The sequence below is a fragment of the Rhea americana genome, unplaced genomic scaffold (genome assembly GCF_003343005.1).
Source record: "Rhea americana isolate MKP2758 unplaced genomic scaffold, rheAme1 scaffold_4, whole genome shotgun sequence".
NCBI lineage: Eukaryota > Metazoa > Chordata > Aves > Rheiformes > Rheidae > Rhea > Rhea americana.
In genome coordinates this window covers 8,441,956-8,461,395 of record NW_028186534.1, presented here as the reverse complement: position 1 = coordinate 8,461,395, position 19,440 = coordinate 8,441,956, and the positions used below count along the sequence as shown (strand labels likewise).

At 37.9% G+C, this 19,440-nt stretch overlaps 1 protein-coding gene and 1 long non-coding RNA gene across 3 annotated transcripts in view; both read right to left on the bottom strand.

Moving 5' to 3' along the window:
- The window catches only part of LOC146590765 (uncharacterized), a 9,110-nt gene extending 2,365 nt beyond the window's left edge, over positions 1-6,745 (bottom strand). The window contains exons 1-2 of the long non-coding RNA XR_014896937.1: positions 6,536-6,745; positions 5,159-5,224 (exon numbers count right to left, since the gene is read on the bottom strand). This is a non-coding gene — a long non-coding RNA (uncharacterized LOC146590765). The remainder of the gene's footprint in view (positions 1-5,158; positions 5,225-6,535) is intronic.
- A 3,805-nt stretch (positions 6,746-10,550) lies between these two features.
- Positions 10,551-19,385, bottom strand: RAE1 (ribonucleic acid export 1). 2 transcript variants are annotated; one of them, XM_085314108.1, is made up of 12 exons: positions 19,258-19,385; positions 18,998-19,102; positions 18,029-18,121; positions 17,066-17,152; positions 15,919-16,005; positions 15,594-15,665; positions 15,034-15,141; positions 14,470-14,576; positions 14,318-14,393; positions 13,511-13,705; positions 11,804-11,889; positions 10,551-11,234 (listed from the first exon to the last, which is right to left on the bottom strand). In XM_085314108.1, coding segments are annotated over exons 1-12 (1,107 nt in total). In that variant the 5' UTR covers positions 19,348-19,385; the 3' UTR covers positions 10,551-11,233. The 2 variants fall into 2 exon arrangements, with proteins under 2 accessions (XP_085170234.1, XP_085170233.1); XM_085314107.1 differs by having other exon boundaries at positions 10,551-11,889.
- Positions 19,386-19,440: the final 55 nt, after the last annotated feature.

Genomic DNA, 19,440 nt, shown 5'->3' with positions numbered 1-19,440 from the left:
GGGGGGGGTGGAAGACAGCAACACAGATCTGATGCATGCTGTTGTGCAACTATATGCACTTCTTTGTAGTTATGAAGAAATGAAACTACACTTGTCAATCAATGAGGAGGTGAACTGAGCAGAAAACAGGGAAAATGATGAGATGTAGAAAGTTAAGATGTTAAGAAAGTTAAAATATGTGATTTGTATTGCAAATCCAGAGCATCCTATTCCAATACAGATTAGGAAGATAATTGACAGTAATTCAACATAGTAAAGAGAACTCACTGGCTTTTTACTTATATGTTAATGTATTCCCTGAAGCTTATGTAAAACTGATACACAAAGGCTCCTTCTGGGGGACTTGAGCTACGTTATCCAGGAGCTGAGATCCAGCAGTTGCAGATTACCAAACCAAGTGTCCTGGATTCTGTCAAAAATTTTAGAGGAGGTACTACAGGACCAACCCAACTAGGTACAAAGTCACACGGAAATGGTCCCTGTCTAAAGAGAAGAAAAATTATGGCAGTTCTATCTTCGGGAGCACAAGAATAGGACAGAGAAGGGTAAAGACTAGCAAATTCACTACAGGGGAAAATCTGGCCTTGTTCCTTGCATTCTGTAAAGCCATAAAATCTTTGCTGTTCTTGTCCCACYCTTGACAGGGAAGAGTAGAATGAATGTGGGTGAAGCTCTGTGGTGCTGTTCCTTGTATGCTTTTCTGAGCAGTTCCCCTTCTTCCTTTGGTGTCTTTGAGAGAACTGTGTTGCAACATCACAGGTCTGAGTTGAAAGGCATTGAAGAACTTCCTTGATTTCTTATGAAATTGATGAGCTTTATTTTTAAAACAGGTCAGGGCTACTGTGGAGCTCTGACCTCTTTCGATTTCTGCTGCTGTTTAGCCAAGGCTTCATTGCTGTAGGGCAGTACCCTTGGGTTTTGTCATGGATATCCACTCACTGGTTATTGCAACAACAGTGGAAGAAACGTCCCTTGTGGATGTTTTGCAGTTAAGTAAGTTAGCTGAAGAGCAAGGGACTTACTGTGGGAACTGTTTGGTTTGTTAGTTTTACTAATGCTCAGTCTGGATGCTGGCCACCAGCTAGGCTGCAAACAGTAGCATAGCTGGGAGATCTTGAGGGAAGCTGCATTCAGTGGCATTTGGTTTAGGTTAGAGCAGGAAATTCTGCATCCGGGCCCTTTGTCTGAGATTTTCTGCTTTGATGCCCTGAACACACCATGACCATTGCTTAACTCAGAGCTGCTGCTGTAACAAGAATTAAAAAATAAAAATCCTTCTTTCTTCAGTCATTTTTAGCAAAATACTTGAATAGAGGATGTTCCTAATCAGGACTGCTCTTTGAACAGGCTTCTGCTTCAGTAGGAATCTTCCAATAGGATTATTTTATCTTCTGAGATACTTCAGAACTGGCGATGCTGAGTAAGCTCCATTTCCTTTTTTGGCTACATGAGTTACATTGACATCTTATGCCTGCTAGAGAACATTCATTGTCAGAAGCACACAATCTTTAAGCTTTGTGGTCAACCTACAGCCTCTCTATTCATGGTACTCTGTTAGGCAGGGCCTCACCGATGGCAACCACAACCCACTACCATTTTCTATATARTGAGGGGATAAGAGCACTGGTCATGGGTTCAAATCCCATTCGTTTGGATCAGATTTGTACTAACACAAAACAAACATGATCCTGTCCAAAAAGTTTTCTGTCTCAGTGGCTATGTATGCTTTATGAAAAGCCAGTTGTCAACATGAGGTAGATAATAGATGTCAAAACCAGCCTCTTCCTCCTGTAAATAAATACAGGTTCTCTATTGCATATGGACAAAGATGAGTAAGAATCTGATCTGAGAGTCTCTTTGCTCTGCTTGGAGATCCTTTAGAGCTGATATTACCAGGTGATCTACAGAACGACCACTGCAGGTCATGAAAGCACAATAACCCGTTCTCACCTCAGGATAGTCTCTGCCTGCCAGCGCTGAAGCATTAGATATAACTAAGATTCAAAATGAAGGACAAAAGACATTATTCATGCAAAAATTTCAAATGCTGAGTCTCACAGTAGAGTGTGAATGGGAGGAAGATGATTATCTTTCATGCTTCTTGTTAGCTTGATTTCCCTATGGATGCAAGGTCTTTATGATCATAATTGCTTGTTTTTGTGTGTCCTAATAACTTTAGAATTAGGTTATATATTTTGACAAAATTTGACTTCAGGTTGCAGTTTCAAAGGTATTCAAATTCCTGTAAGTTTCATAAAAATAAGTCCCGGAAGAGAGAAACAGGAAGCCTGACTCTAAGAACAACTATAGTGTGAGTACTTACATTGCAAAAGAACAGAAAATCTGAAAGGATAAACTCTCGCAATAATGACCCAGCCATGGAAAAAAACTTCAGTTTTGAAGTTTTGAGTCACCTCCTCCTTAATCAGCCACAAGACAAAAGTCCAGAGGGAACCAGACCATTAGCTCCAGCAGTCACAGAATGACCTGTTTAAATGATATAAATAACTTGCAGTAAAAGAACATAACAGGATGCCACATGGATACTGAAAAGCTAACTTTGGGACTGAGAGGTGCAAGTRCCTACAAATGGGATGTCTGACTCTCTCGCTCTACTGGCTCATAAACACATTTTAGAGATGGAACAGTGACAGCAAATGTCATTAAAAGATTAGTTCTTGTCTCCAAACCATTCATCTTGCACAGGGACATCAAATGGGAGGACGAGATGTTGTGTGTCTGTGCCAAGACGAAGGACAAATGGAATCATAGTAATGGATAACAAAATTCCCTAAATGTAAAATATATGATAAGGGGAGAAATAACAAAGCTCATAACTGCATGGGGGAACTTGACACAGGAAGGCAAAACTGCAATGCAGGCCTTGGATGTAGGGCTGGACTGAAAGAGAGGCATAGGAGAAATAATGCCCCTAAATTGMGAGGTTGTGCTATCACATTCCTCACACACCCTCAACTACCAGTAAGGAGAACTACTGTAATCAGGAACGTTGTGCTTTGTTCTTCATTGATGGCATGTGTCCAGAGCGTGCCATGCTTTCCCCCTATTCTGGTCCTGCACTTCCCAGAACCAGACAATGCTAGGAATCAAAATCCACTGGGTGATAAACCACGTACAACTTCTGCTGCTGGTTCCTGCCACTGTCAGTGCCTCCTTCAGACTCATTTACCAGAAGAGACCTGTGGCAATAAGACTCTTACCAGCACCAGCACCACTGCCTACCAGTTTCTCACAGTCTGGAYTCAGCTGTAAGACAGCAGCTTCGTGCTTTCTTCTCCAAATGCTTTTGCACTGAGCGTGCATGCAACAGATTCCCTGTGCACTGAGACCATGGTCGAGACCCTGACTGGGGGTCATAAAGCATTTGTTTTGATAACGTATTCTTGGCCAAAATGATGCAAGGTGGCAAGAAAAGGAAAGTGGCCCATTCAGTAGTGTATTCTTTGCTGGGACGTGGCCAGTTGAGAAAAGGCAAATTTGTCTTGCTGAGCTAGTGGCAAGCAAGCTGGTGTTCAGGACTCATCTGGTGGACCGCTGGCAGAGGAAAATCATTGCTGACACAAGGTCTGGACCTCAGACTTGTAGAAGATGGCTCCTTAGCTTATGTAGTTTGTTGAAATTCCCCAAGTGAGTCTCTTAGAGCTCTCTCCTTATCATGTCTTCTCTTTTCAAATGCAAGCCAGCGAAGTTTCATTGCGGACTGGTGACTCTCCAAGTTATATGAATACCAGTGAACTGTGCAGACACTAAAACAATGTACTGAAATTCCATACAAGGTTCCACTATGTCCATGGCGCTTGGAGAGGAAATTAGAAAAGAAAAACCATTACTTGGACTTGAATTTGGGTGAAATGACCCCAGCTTCTATAGAAATTGCCATAGTCTTGAAGAGCTTGGAGTGTGCCCGTTTCAAAAATCTTGCTCATCATACAGCCACTAAAGGGCAGAACTGTCACAGCGTGCAGAGGGTCAGAGCTCACTTGGCGGATGCCACACAGCTCCTAATACTACAACACCTGCATCTAATCGGCTGAAGCATTGCAGTTGCTGCGGATGGGGAAAACCCTTCGATAGCTCAACAAGTAATTAACAGGAACACAATGCCCAGCACTGGAAAGGGGACAGTGACCTCAGAACTGAAATACATGCAGGCCATTTCCTGCTAAATCACATTAACCACTTAATGCATTGTGTTTTAAATTAGTGGATAAGCACATAGAGAAGAGCCTATGATGATAAGGATGGTATATGTTACACACAGGAAGACAGAGAAAGAGACAAAGATTGATAGATCGGTTAATCTGTATTTTTAAAGTAAACTCTAGCTCATGARTAAAGCATATGGGTACTGAAGTTGGTACTGAATCAGAAACTTCATTTCCCTTCCTGGAGCATGGTGTCCCTTTTTGCCAGCCTGAGGTACAGAGGCCAGTCCTACCTCAAACGAAATTATCATCAGCCTATAAGAAGAAAAGCCAGCTCTCCTGTTCCCTTACCAAAAGGGGCAGCTTTGACAGCACTGCCCAGAAAGATAAGGAGRCCTACTAAGCATGATATAGTAGTGAGTAGGTTCTCAGATGACTCCAGGATAGGAAAGTAACCATTGCAGATCTTTTCTCTGGCCCAAGCCATATTCAAAATATTTCAGTGTAGTTCAATATAGCACCTTCTCTTTAATTTCCTCACTGCTGCTGGTAGGACCACCAAAGAAAGCTGCTCAGGTGATAAACTGGGTGACACAAGCCATTGTGGTGACAGACATAGGTCAGCATTAGAGAATGACTCACACTGCATCACACAGCCCTGTGGTCCAGCAAAAGCTTGACAGTAGAAAAGTTCAATGAAAAAAGCTTTGCTAAGCTGTTCCCTTTCAACAGACATCTCCCATTTTCTGTGTTTTTGTGAGGAGCTGTTGCAACTCAGTGAATGCCTCTCTGAAATGCTAAACATTAATGTTTGAAGTCCGACAACTTTCAACAAGAGTTGTTCTTTACAAACATGTAAGTACTGTTCTGCAAATTAAACGTTAATTCATAAACAACTAATTCAGTCTGTAACTCTGTTACTCTAGACCACGAACAAACATTAAATAGAAGGAGATATCCAAAATAGTCAGAAGCCTGGAAAAAGCAGTTACCTCTAAGTAAGTGATATCTGTCCTTTTGACTCCCAGTCTTAGTTGCAGCAGGAGCATGGTAGACAGCTGTCCTTCCAAAGAAAAAGATTATATTTTAATTCTGGTTTTAGTCATATGAGAAGAAACAGTCCTTTCTATAGCAGGTATACCTCTTAGATTGATTCCAACTTGAGTTACTGTATTCTGTCTATACTTCACCAAATACAGTAATTATGGCCTATTCTAAACAAAATGCATTTCCTTTTGCTGCAGCTTAGTTATTTAGTTGATATATGGTTGGCTAGCAGAGAGGAATGGCTTGAACCAGCTGACAGTGGTTCAGAAGAGACTATTTGAGCTTATACTTTTTCAAAAACAGGGCATTAACAGTGATTTAAATACCTTAAGGGTTTTCTTCAAACCTTAAGAAGGTTACTTCTTGTCTGTTACTTGAGTTTTGATTACATAGTGTTCTCAGTAACTAAATATTACCATTCTCCTCATCTGGTCCAGCTAATGAAAGCTTTACTAATGATTTGCATTTAAAAACATTAAAGACTGAAAGTGTTCAGCATCAAACTGCAATCCCTTTAATAATACCACATAAAGTTAAAAGTAGGAAGGAGAGAGAGGCTTAGCCTACCAAATATTTAACAGACAATTTTCAGTATTTTTCTATTATTGCAACAAACTCATAATTGGATCTTAACATATACATATCTCATGTTATGAAGCACTTACTGCCTACAAAGATATACTGGACAGTAAAGGGTAAACTTTCCCTATGCAGAGCTAGGGCATTACCTTAATCTTTTATCTAGGAGTGCTCTTCAGTGGCACTTGATACAGGGGCTATACGAAACACTTCCTTGAATACAGAAAGCCAGAGATTGGGTTACACCTGATTCAAGATCTATGCCGCTAGTAAGACAAAAGCTCCTATATTACCTAGCACATGCCTGCTAAATTATTAAAGTGCCTCTTCAAGCTGAATATATTCACTGGATAATTAGTCAACAGAAGAAAACCTCTTTCTTTACAAAGCTAATGTCGACTGGTATTGTATCCTTTATGCACTGCATCAAAAAGTATTTGCAGAGCTGATAGAGCACAAACATTTGGAATTACTCTATCAACAGGGAAGTGTTCCAGGGGATCATGGGCCCCTTTGTGATATTGTCTGAATCTCATACTGCTTTACCCTAAGTCCTAAACACTAGTAATTTCTTTTACCTTATGTAGCACTATTCCTATTTCAGAAGTGAGTAAATTGTACAAATACATGGAGTTAYGCTTTGCATTTGAGGAACTAGTCCAATCAAGCTGAAATACGCATCTGAAGCCTAATTCTGATCCTATGCTGTGCGAGCTTCTGCTGTCTTGTCAAGCAGGACATACCTGTGGCAGTGCAGACAGACTGCTGTCACTTTAATCCATAATGTCTGTAACTGTGATACGCTATGGTGCACCACTCCAGTGGCACGTTGTCATGAGTCTGTCTCCTGAAGGGTCTCCAACCTGTTGTAGATTCTACATAGCCTGTTCCACCTGCACATGGAAGAAAGCAYACAATGAAGACAGAAGCATCTGTCTGCTGAAACCAGTACAACTGGCTGGCTGATGGCATTTATTCTGACCTGGAAAGGGAAGAACAGTAGCAGGACCCACACTTAAAATAGCTGCTAAGTTTCCCATCAGTTTTAAAACTACAGTCTCCTTTTATGTTGGAAGTATGAAAACTAGGGAAAAGACAACCAAAGCAAAGCAGTTTAATTTAATAACAGTTGGCTTTGAAAGCTAAACTAGTAATAATGCTACTAGCTGATAATCCAGCTCGTATACTAACTCACTCAACTCCAGTCCTGACTAATTATGAACTCTTTAAACATCTGGTCCCCAAACACATCATACTACCATGCGTGCAACACCTCTAATAGTACAAAGGTCCCCAAAACTAAGGTGATCATACAGATATGTCTCCGGGCAGCCAAAAGTGCATCTCCCAGCTCTAAAAAGGTTCTGGTTTATATGCAGATAGCTGTCATGTACATTCCTGCAAAAGTTGGTTTAAAAAAAAAAATCCCTCTTGTATGCATCTTCTTGTATACTGTATTTTATGACAGTTTAATACAACAAATAGTGCTTAAGTTTCTGTGATTTTTAAAAGCATTTAAGCTAATAAAAAGGCAACAATTGATTAAGAGGTGCCATGTCATTTACTGTAGCGTAAGTGCAGCACGTAGGCGTTGCACTGCGCATTTTAGGGAGAACTTCAGCGGAGCTGAGACTGCCTACAGCAGGGAAAGCTCTCAAAGGAGCCATCGATGCTGCCACCTCCTGGCTTCAAGAGAGATTCACAGCAGTCGGTTTACACTACGCGTTTAGAGCATCACTGCAACSGCCGGAATAGAAAATTCTAGTAAGAACTCGGTTTTATTACGATTTATTCCATTCATATTTTGTGTCRTAGCACTAGTGGCAAAGGGACGGCTCCCACCTGGCCTGCAAGTTTAACAAGCTAGGGAAAATATTGTACAGTGAAGCGCCTTAAAAAAGTACTGATCCCTTCTGAAGTAAGTATGCACACGAACAGATCTACAGTTCATACCTTTTGCAGAAGTCACCTTGAATAAAAGTGACATTTATGCCCTTATTAACAGATAAATCACTTGGTTCCCACAGCTATAGCTGTATCAAAAAAAATCCATACCAACAAATGTATCAACATGAAGCATTAACAATGTATATTGTTACAGGAATAACTGAAAGCAGTACGTTTTTTAAGGGCGAAAAAAATCAAGTTATTTGTTTTTTCACTTAYGTGTTGTCAGTCAGAAATTCAGAATATACAGTAAAAGGCTTAAATACAGGAAAACATGTTCTGCGTTCCAGCATGCACTTGCATCCCAGCATCCAGTGAGTCAGTAACCCAAAAGGAATCCTTCAACTGGATGAGGAAGTGAAAGACTAGTAATGTGAAAAAAAAACTTAATTAATCATAGATTTCAAGCTAGTTCTGAGAGTATCTGAATATTATACAGCACTTATTAATTTACTAAGTAAAGCATAATGCAAAACATGAGTCATTTCTAGCTGAGATTACTGCAGTAATGATCACCTCTTTCAAACAGTGCCGGATTCTGAAGGTGAAACTTCGTAATGCTTAGCCAACTCGCCACAGTGGGGGCTGTGAAAACACCTCATCCTTTTCCCTTCCTTTCTGCAGATGGCAACAGTGAAACACGGTTATAAAGCGTAGAAAATTGGTGTTTAAAAAACCAGGGAGCTGAAAGTTTTGGAGGAAGATGAAAGGTAAATTAGCATTACCCTAAACCATATGTCACACTTAGCTAGTGACTCTAGGGATGTAAAAACGAGGCACTTCAGCATTTCTTTTTGCGCTCAGTCCTGGTCCATCTCTGTGAATAACAGCAACAGCAGAAGAGCAAACATGAGAAATAAATGGCTTCTGTCATTTCAAAGGCCAGACAGACCTTTGGAGACTGGTTTGACATGATTCCTTATAATGCACAGCTGCCCAAACACCTCGCCTACAACTAGCACTTAATCACATCTAAATTGAACTAGGCAGTGGTTTTACTGAAATTTCCCACAACAACCTAACTCCACCCCTATCCCAAAACCCTATTTCACAGRAGAATGACTCAAACTGACCTATTTCTAGACTAGGAAACTACTCACCAATTCAGCTATTGCACTTCAGCTGATAGGTAGTAAGTTAAGACACACCGTCTCKATCGCTTGCAATTATGTAAATATGTCTTGTTTTCATTGGTGAAAGGCTTTGGCATACAAACTTTGTTAAGGTATTGACATTTTATTAACCTGACATGTAAAACTAGCAAGAAGAAAGTTAAGATAGCTCATACGAAAATTTTTATAAAATGTCACTATTTTATCGGTCTTCTTCAGCCCAGTTGCTCTTTATTCCAAGGATTATTTTTGTGCAATATGAGCATTATCAGCAAACTTTCAACAAATAATGAAAATAACTTGCTTCTCTATAAATCTAGCATTCCAACAGTTGGCTTTGTGTGCACATTAGAATCTAACATTCTACATAATTCAAGTTTTCTGGACAGGTGACATAGCATAGCAAGTTATTACATTTCCAGAACATGTGTAACACTGAACTGCGTATGAATAAGCACAGAATGAAGGGATACAGCTGTGTGTATTTTAGATGAGAACCTCACAATAATTCCAGGRAAGAGTAAATTGCCAATGCATTCTCATAACTTGGGTAATGGAAAACAAATCATTTCAAAGTTTGACTCTGTCCTCCCAGTTGAACATATCTAATGTGCACAGGAATGTAATGGAAAATATGCCCTTCTAAAATTAGTCTGAACAATTAATGCAATGACTAAATTCTGAACTCCTGCTGACAGATAAAAAATTGACTTCTAGTGGCAAGTAAGTACTCAATATGTTAATATAAAACTCTATCACTCAACAAAAAGGGACTTAACCAGTGCTGGCTCCATGATGAAAATATATTTTGGGCAAACTCAATACCCACCTAACTAGGTGCAATTCCATTGGATGCAGTGGAAAGGTATCTGCTGAGTCAGAGTGAATCTATTTTCTTGTCATTTTATCCACATTGTTAAGTATTTAAACAAATAAATAGATTTTTTTAAGCAAGAGAGACAATTCAGTTCGTTCTTCCCTGTTTATACCAGTTCTGCACACAGAGTAAGAATTTTCTTTTTTTGTCAGCAGTGATTACACACACTTGACCTTGAGCCTGCTAGGTGCTTGCTGGTATTCATTTGAGTGGGAAGACTGGAAAAATGTGCGTACAGCTAAAGATTACAGCATAACAAGCACACACAATCTTAAAAAATGACATGCAATAAAAACAAAAGAACGGTTTGAGCAGATGACCAGCTATTGCTGTAGCAGCTGGGAACTCTTTCCTATCTTAAAGGAAATGAATAGTCTACGAATGTAAAAACTAAAACCACATAAAATGAAGAAGTAGCAGAAAGAAATCTATCTTAAGAAACAAAATCCAGTACAGAGCATCTCTAAACATCAGCAGCATATTTCATGAACTTTCCTCAAATATACACCAAGCAAGAACTGACGAACACTGCAAAAGAAAGAGTCTGAAGTTAAGGGACCACTAAACTAGAGATTTTGAAGAAAGTATGATTCATTGTACTGAAGAGAAATTGTCAGGTGTTTGGCTGCTGAGATAGCAAGGAACTTGATTCATTCGCATGAAACAAAAGGCTTTTATTCTTAACATTAGTCCTTTTAATTTGAGGTGAAACCACAGGAATGATTCATAACAAGATCTGAATTACAGAGAAAAGACATGAAGTTGCTTTTAAAAGTGAAGCACAACACCTTGCCTATGTTACTAAAATAGAACTACTGAATATAAAAAAGGATTTAGTAAAAATTTTATTTGAAATGTAGCATGAATCCATAATCATAAATGTTGCAACATACAGCTTTACAGAGAATTTTTACAATATGACAGGTATTTCTATACGTGCTGCCCTTCTTTTATTTAGTCATTATCAAACAAATAATAGTTAACAGGAATAATAAGCACTCGCTTCTAAAAAGAAAACTTTGGCATGTATACAACAGGCTAGTTGAAGTAAACAGTGGTAGATTCAAGTCAGAAAGACCCACATTGTTTTAACTTTGCTTCACAGCATTTTTGATGAGGATGAAGCTCACCAGCACTACTTTCTAATTAATGCAAAAATGAAAAATTTTCACTTCAGAAACTCATTAAGGGACAAAAAATGGTAAAAGAACCAACTTTAAAAACATCAGTTTTAAAGCAGTTTAAGCCACACGTATTTTGCGTACATTGGTTTGGTGGTGATCAAAACAAAAGCTTTAATGGATTGCTCACGTTACTGAACTATACCACTTGGCACAAATGGCAGTTTCCCCTTTGGACTAGAATAAGCGTTAGTAGTGGTGGCTCAAAATTCTCCTGCACTGCCAGAGTGTAACGAAGAAGGAAAGAGGAATTTGCACAGTGCCTGTCTTTTCCACCTTGAGTTCTGTCACTGCTATTGGCCACTTACATACCTACCAAATTCATCTAGAAAATGAGGGAAAAGAATTTGCAAGGCATTTCTTCCTGGCATACAGCAGACAATACTTCTATCTTAAAAATTAGAAACCAATGAAAAAACCCTGAATATTAAGTAATATCAAGCMTCCTTTGAAAAGAATTATTTGCAATTCTTCAAGTACTTACAAAAAAATACAGTATTTATACAACTTCTCCAAAACTATTACAATGAATGTTTTTTAACATAGTACAAGTAAAATAAATCCATAGATACAAATCCTTGCGCTTCTAAGCAGGAATACTTAACCCAGATTTAGAGATGTTGCTGCAATTACATTATTGCTGTGGAACAGACAGTGGTAAGTCATGTGAATATCAGCCTTTCTTTCTTATACATATCAGAGTATCTAATTTGAAAGATGTTCTCCAGCAAGTCAGAATACACTTAATGTAATTTATACAGTTCCTGCTAAATATCAGCGATCCAAAGTTGACTGAATCGTGGCGCAATAGGGCACAAATGGCAGAAGAGCAGTGGAGTAGGGGCAAGAATGGCAGAAAAACAGTAGAGTAACACAAGTCGGATTCATACTCACTACTTCTTATTCCTAGGCTTTAATTCTTCTGCTGCATTCCGCAAAAAAATGTAATTTTTCTTTTGTGGATTATAAAATTCATGACCCTAAAAAAGCAAAATAATCTGTATTTACTCTGTTCCAAGAGGAAATAACATTACCTTAAACAGTAAGAATAAGCTATTACAATGGTTTATTAAGATTTACTCTTCAAGTCTTTAAGACCAGGTACTATTGGACACCATTAGTGGATTAGAAACAGCTTACTCTAACAAGTTCTTATAATAACTGTACATATAAAGTAAAATTTAAATGGTATTTATTCATTTCTGAACTACAGAAAATGTTCCACAGAAGTAACCAAGTAACTCTAAACTCTACTTTTTATATGCAACATAGGAACTCAACTATGAATTTAAAAAAGGTCACTCTAGGCAGAGAAGAAACCAAAACCTTTAAAACTCCTGCCCAATTTATTTCACTTTGCATTTCTTGTTTTAAGTGAAAGACAAGATTTTTTTCAAAATGAGGCCCAAGTTCTAAATGCAGTTGCAAAAATACTTCTGTTCAACTACAAAGGCAAACATACTACTCTACATATTGACACTACTGCATACACATTACCAATTCAGTAAAAAAAGTTTCAAAAGCAAGGAAAGTAAGCACTGGTAAAACTGTTAAAATCCAATGCACAACCTGAAAGTTACCAACTTTACAGAATTGGTCCTAGAAAGGTTTTCTAGAAAGGAAACTTACTACCCACCAGTTTTACTACTTACTGCTTAATATCAGTTTACAATTTACCAATCTGAAAGATAGATACATACCAAACTATCATCGCAATCTACTTAACACAAGTTTAGAACAGAAGAATTCACCTGTTTTAGAGTTTAATAAAGTTATCTTACTTTAGTCAGCATTCACAACATTCACTACAACATAGTAATTTAAGTTTAGATCTCTTGCTGGCATGTAATAGAGTTTGTGTGATTTCTATAGGAATTTCAGTAAAAAGCACAAGTAACATCCTCCTCAAATATAAAAAGCACTAGTTGTAACAGAAAAGTAAAACTCTAGTTGCCTTTCCACTAAAATCAGCTACATTTCAACCTTGCTGTCCCTTTTTGCAGTACTAACAAGAATCAATCCCCCACAAGCTATGGTATGTTGTGATTCCATCTCATCTAGATGACCTATTTTTGAGTCTATTCTGGAAGAAAAATAGATGCTACCAGAAGTTTAGTACATGACACTCAAACAGTGGCTCAATATAGCCACAAAATTAATTTAAAAAATAATTTAAAATTAATAAAGGAATCTACATGAGGAATAGAGATGTGCTTTTCAGAGATGTGTGAGAACCTGTTAGCTGMCATATTGTTCCATGACGCTCCCCACAGCAGAATGAGTGCAAGCAACCAGAAGCAACTTTTTAAATCATGTAATTTACATTTTGCTTATCTAAATTGGAAAAGAGCCTTATTTAGCAATCTTATCAAACAAAGAAATAAAGAATGTAGCACTTCAGTGTTGCTTTGCATTGGACAGCYGTCTAAAATATCACTCTAAATTTTCTTGCATACCTGTGAAATTAGGAAGACTCTCCTAGTATTTACAAAGAACCTGAAAGGCTCACGTGAAAAAGATAAGTCCTATTTGTTGTCAATTGCTAATATGCATATAAGTAAAAAATTAATTTTATTTATTTAATTATTTATTTATTTTTACCTTTGACCAATCGTAACTGGAAGCATATGCAAATATATTCCCATTATGGTTGAAACAACAAGCAGATATTGGCTGGTCAAGTTGTTCTGATGTTTTTAGCTTTGTTCGTGCATCTTTATCCCAAAAGCTGAATCTACCATCAGATCCGACCGTTGCAAGAGTACCATGGACAGGATGAAATGCTATCCCATTTACCTGCAAAATCATGCAAAATGCTACGTTAAACACCACACATATGCAGGCAATGGAACACTCAACACATGCACTGGATACTGAGAGAAAAAACACACATGGACGATTTTTTGCAACTATTGTTCTTTTTTTTTTTTTTTGAAAAAACACACATGGACGATTTTTTGCAACTATTGTTCTTTTTTTGTCCTTTTTTTTTTTAATGTTTTAACAAATACAATTTTAAACCCAAAGCAATAAGCATCCTTTTTTGTAGTAGCTAGGAATTCAATGGCACAATCCCATTACACAATAAATTAAGGATGTGTTCCATATGAACAAAGTGAACAAGCGTGATGTAACAAAAAGACATAGCAAATACTTTCTCCACCCTAAGACGATTTAATGAATAGTTTATCCAGGGTTCGTCTTAAAAGAAATGCAAAATTTGTCCTTTCTCTTAATGYATTAACATGATTGCTCTTTAAGTACAAGTTTATGACAACTTTAGGCAGGCTAAAAGGTCAAGGAGAACAAACAATTCACAACAAATTTTACATTAAAAGAGTACACAGAGCATATGTAGCCTCTAACCTCACCGCATAAATGATCCAGGGGTACATGCTGAATACTTACAGCATAGATATCCTGAGGTACCGATGTGTTYGTTCCATTGGAGCGATGACATTTAAAAGTGAAATTATCTTTTGCACTGAAAAATAAGTAGTCTTTTTACTTTCTTCATTGTAAAGTGGGCAATAAAGAACGTTTTAATAATTAATACTTACGGATTTGGAGGGTTGATATAATGAATAGCTACTCTTCCTTCAATACTTCCAAGGGCAAATCCAGTAGGTTTGTTCACTTTGTCTTTAAAAATAGCTACACAGCGATGCTAAATTTGAGAAAGATAAAAAGTATTTTAGACAAAAGCTCGAGGGCCAGATTTTCTGAATGCTGGCTGTTTTGCTTAAGGGCACAGAACCCCACATATTCAAATGCATAATAAAGTGAAACACAAACAAGGTTGAGAGATAGGTCAAATTGTCTTGAGAATTTCAGCCACAATATTTACATTCCTAAATCCTATGAAGACATGCAATAGAGATTTCTTCAGTAGAAAAAATRAAGTACACACATTTGACACCTCGAGAGAAGACAAGATGTAGGAACATTATGAATACTAGATGATCTAAACTTAGAAGATCTCTCAGACCTATGTCTCTTCAACAACACATATATAATATCAAACACTGATGAAATATTATCAATCCCACCTCAGAACTGCTCAAAAAAAGCTCAAAACTTCAACAGTCTGTATAAATACACTTGTAATAAATATAACTATTTACCTGGTGTTTAAGAGGAGATTCTATTCTTCTAAATTCAGAGGGCTGATTTTCTAACTGATAAACTATCAAGCCCCTTTCTGCAGTGGCCACAGCCGCCATAGGATGAACCTGGATAAGGTTGTAAAATATGTTGGAAGACAGAAAGTTGTGTTAATAGCACAACAGACAATTCTGTTTATTATTTCTCAAAAATCTATCAAGAAATTACAGGAACTTGACTGTCTTTTGGGAGCAAGGGAGGCAGAAACGAAAGGGGAGGAAGAGAGAGAACAAAGTACAGCTGTAGACATATCTTCAGATCCAGAAAGCATAGTTCAGCCCTAGTGTTGATTCAGTCTTTGTGATATTAAAAGGGATATTAAGGATGCTTTGTATGATGCAAACACCTACTCGCTAGAGGCCTGATCGAGAAAATCAGTTTGTCTTATTGTGAAGGTCACCCAGAGATCAAATACTAACAGTCCGTATTTAGTGCTAACCCAGMGAAGCTTTGAACTGTCGAGTTTATTAACATTCCAGCCTGCCTAGCTGACCCTAGTTCACCATTTTTCTTGGCTTACCACATCAGCACAATAACATCTTTCAGGGAGCTGCAATGTCATCATAGGTGTTGGTGAACGGGTATCCCAGAACTGATGGATACAAAAAAGAGAGAGAACAAACTTATACTTGGACTAACCACACAAGTTAATTTAGTAAAGAAAAAGTGAGTCCTACCAAGTTGTTTCACTCTTKTCGAGTCTGAGTAATGTAATGCCTGACATCAGGCTACTTCACTAATCTGTTTTTTGTATTAGTGTATTTAAGAAAAWATTTTCACGTTATGTATTTTTATGCACAGATATTAGTGCCCTTTATTCCCATTTTTTCAAGTAAAAATCATACCTTCAAAGTTTTATCCCAGCTTCCGGTCATTACACAGCTATAATTTGGTGCTTTAATCCAATGGATAGTCTTAACGGGAGCATCATGCTGAAGAGCAGACAGGACAAACACACCAACAGTTACTAAAGTAATATTTTGCATTTGTTGCTTATGCTTTGTATGTATTTACACATTTTATGCATTCAAAAAAAAGTGATTTTAGTCATAGCAGTTACGGTAAAAGTTGTGAATCATGACTTTATGTTGTTTAGCACTGTAAAAACACCTACAGAGGAAAAACAGTGGCTCCTGATGAAAAAAAAAAAAAAAACAAAACTATAAAGTCACCCTACACAGGAAGATGGTCACAGTAGAAATATGAACTATGAATAACAAGGTTTTCTATTTGTTTATAAAGACATAATCCATCATGCTATAGATCAAGACTTCCTAAGAAATGGAAACCCTTATTAACTGGCTTTCTTCTTTCGAGAACAGCTACAGGAGAAAGGCTTATGTTCACTAAATCAACAAGATATTAAAATCAAGATTTTTAAACCTGAATTCTTTTCACCTCAGATAAGCTTGAAAAAGTAATCAGTAAAAATACTCTTTTCTTAAATTATGTAACATGTAGTTAGTCACCATAACTACATGTTCTGTGAATATTCACTTCTAAAATCAGAATGTAAATTACAACTCCTGTTATTTCTGCAGCAGAAAGCTGACACTTGTGAAAGTGAATTCAGACATTTCTTTTAATTTTCTCTCCCCTATAGAGTTGAAGTAGAAAAAGGAAGACTACAATAACCTATAATGAAAGCAGGAAGTAAGCAACAGCAGGGACTAGGTACACAAGGAGAAAGATGAAGAACACTGTAGGCTCAGACAATAATCAGCATGCAGCTGAATGATTTTGCAAGCTTACCGCAGTGATGGAAAGAGCTCTCTCAGGTAAGATACATGAAAATGTTGCATGAGCTATTCAAATCACTTTGACAGCAGTTTTCTCATATATTCGCAATGTAAAAGGCATCCTACAAACATTTCAATTAACTTGGAAGCACTAAACATTACCCTATTTAGCTTATAAAGGTAGCCTTTAATGAAAGTAGAAAAGAGAAAAAAAAAAAAAAAAAACAATGAACAGTTTGGTATTTTTGTTTACCTGTGCGATCTGAATAGCCTGATTACTGTTGAGATCCCACATTTTGGCAGTTTTATCACAGGAAGCTGTAAATACTTTACTCCCATCCTAAAAATAATTAAAAATCCAAGAGATTAATTAGCATATACTATTTATTAAAAATTGTTAAGTCTTGTTCTTTACTAGTAATAAAAAGGGGTAGTTTTGTACGTGGATAAAGCAGAAATAAAAATGACAATAAAAATAAAAGGAATAATAAAAAAGGAATTTTATAAACTTGCCCATTACTGTTTCCTTACACCTATCTACCAATAACAAACCCAAATTCTATCCCAAAGATAAGGTGTGAACACACAAGGGATATTTGTTTAAATACAGTGAAAAATACTTATTCTACTCAGAAWTTTTTTAAAAAGGAGAGGGGAAAAAAGCCCATGGTATTTAATTTTGTCACTGCCCTACTTTTCTTGTATTTTGAAATATTATGCAAACACTTAGTACTGACAATAGCCCTTAAACATTTTGCTAGTCAAATCATGACTAGGTAATTTCAGAGAACAATCCCTGTTGCTGTAAACACATTTCTGCAGAATCTCACATGTTTGGCAAAATCTTAGGAAAAAAAATCATATATTGCAAAATACAAACAACATATCGTTGAAACTCAGCTAAAAATACAGTACTGTTTCAGATTCAAGGTCCTCAGTTCGAGGCCTTTTCTAAGCTTACTTTATAACCAAAACAGAAAACTGTACTAGCTCTTGCCTAGTTTTAAATACATTCTTAAACAGACTTTCATCCAGCCTATCTGGCCGTGTTAGTCTATTCTATTAAGGCCTGTTTAGCAGAGTTACWGTAACACGCCTATAAAATAATCCTGGGATGCATCTACATTTGGCACTGCAGTGTGACTGAAAACCACATGCTGTTTTGTTTAGGTTTTTGGACGAAAAAAACTTTACTTCTTTTTAAATGAGAACATACATCACTCCAGCACCCATCTAGTACAGGCCCTGTGTGCATCTGCTGAGCTTTTGGAATTGTCTGTCCATTATCTTGAACTTCCCAGCAGCGAACCTGCAACAGCGGATGCATACACAAATGTTAACATATTGATATGAAAACTTCTCTCCTTGAAGATCCTAAGCTTACTTAAGCTAACAAATCAAATGATTCTAAACATCAAATGTTTTCTACAAAACTAACAAAACCTTATTTCCTTGTACTCCCTTCATCCATGCAGCCATACATCCTCCRCCCAAGAACAACTTCAACTCTCCCTAAAAAAGTGCTTTATGGTCATGTAACACCTCCCAGTGCTCTCCTGCAGAATCCTTAACTGCCAGGTACGAAGAAAGTGCCTCCTGTATGCATCTTAGCGCTATATGTGCGGGTCTCCAGCTGACAGACCAGACAGAATGGTTAACTGATGATCTTAAAATTCCAGTCTTCTCCTCCCTGTTTGCAACGATTGGGATCTCATGCTTCTACCCAAACAGAAATTTCAGTAAGATTGATAGATACTAATCCTTTTGAGACTACACTGTCAAATTAGCTAAGATTTGCCAGTGCCTTCATGCTTTCTCCTCTGGAAACCACAAGCATAACTGTGTTACCCGAATCCTCCTACGAAATGAAGCTTAAAAACAGATCAGCAGGAAAAAAAAGGTCAAAGTAATAAAAATCTAACAGGAAACTATTGACTATGTCTACTGAGTTGGAGATTAAGAAACACAGAAGAGGCACAACTAATCTGAAGATCATAACCAAATTTCTCAGCAAAAGCAGCTCCTCAGTCATGTCAAAACTCTTAGTGCCTAGACACCAAAAACCAAACTCTGCAATCAGAAAGATTTGCAGATGTCCTGACACAGGTTTTTAAGATCACAATTTGCAGTTTAGGCACCAATGCTTTCACTTGATCCTTCTGTAGGTCTGATCAAGAGTACTTACATCATTAGCCCACGATCCTGCAATGAGGAAATTACCAGGCAATGTTGGTGGACTAAAAGCTAAACAAGATATGCTGTCATCAGGTGGGGATGTCACTTCAATATCCTACAAAGATCAGGAAATGAAACAGAATTAGCCACATTTAAGAACTGTGCCGTTGTGACGCCGTCACTTCGAGGCGTCGGGTTCGGTTAGGGCCGCCGAAAGGCACTAAAGCAGGGCAGCRAGAGCGGTGGCTCTCACGGGGTTCCCGCGCCTACCTTCATCGGGTTATGGTTATCCGCAGTCGTGCTGCCAAACATGCTGGTACCTCCGCTACCAAACCCCGAGGTTGACCCGAACAGACTCATCTTCGCCCTGCGAAAGCGAGAGAGGCCGCTGAGCGCCGCTAGGCCCCGGGCAGCGCCGGCCCGCAGCGGGCGCCGGCCCAAAGGCCGCGCGTC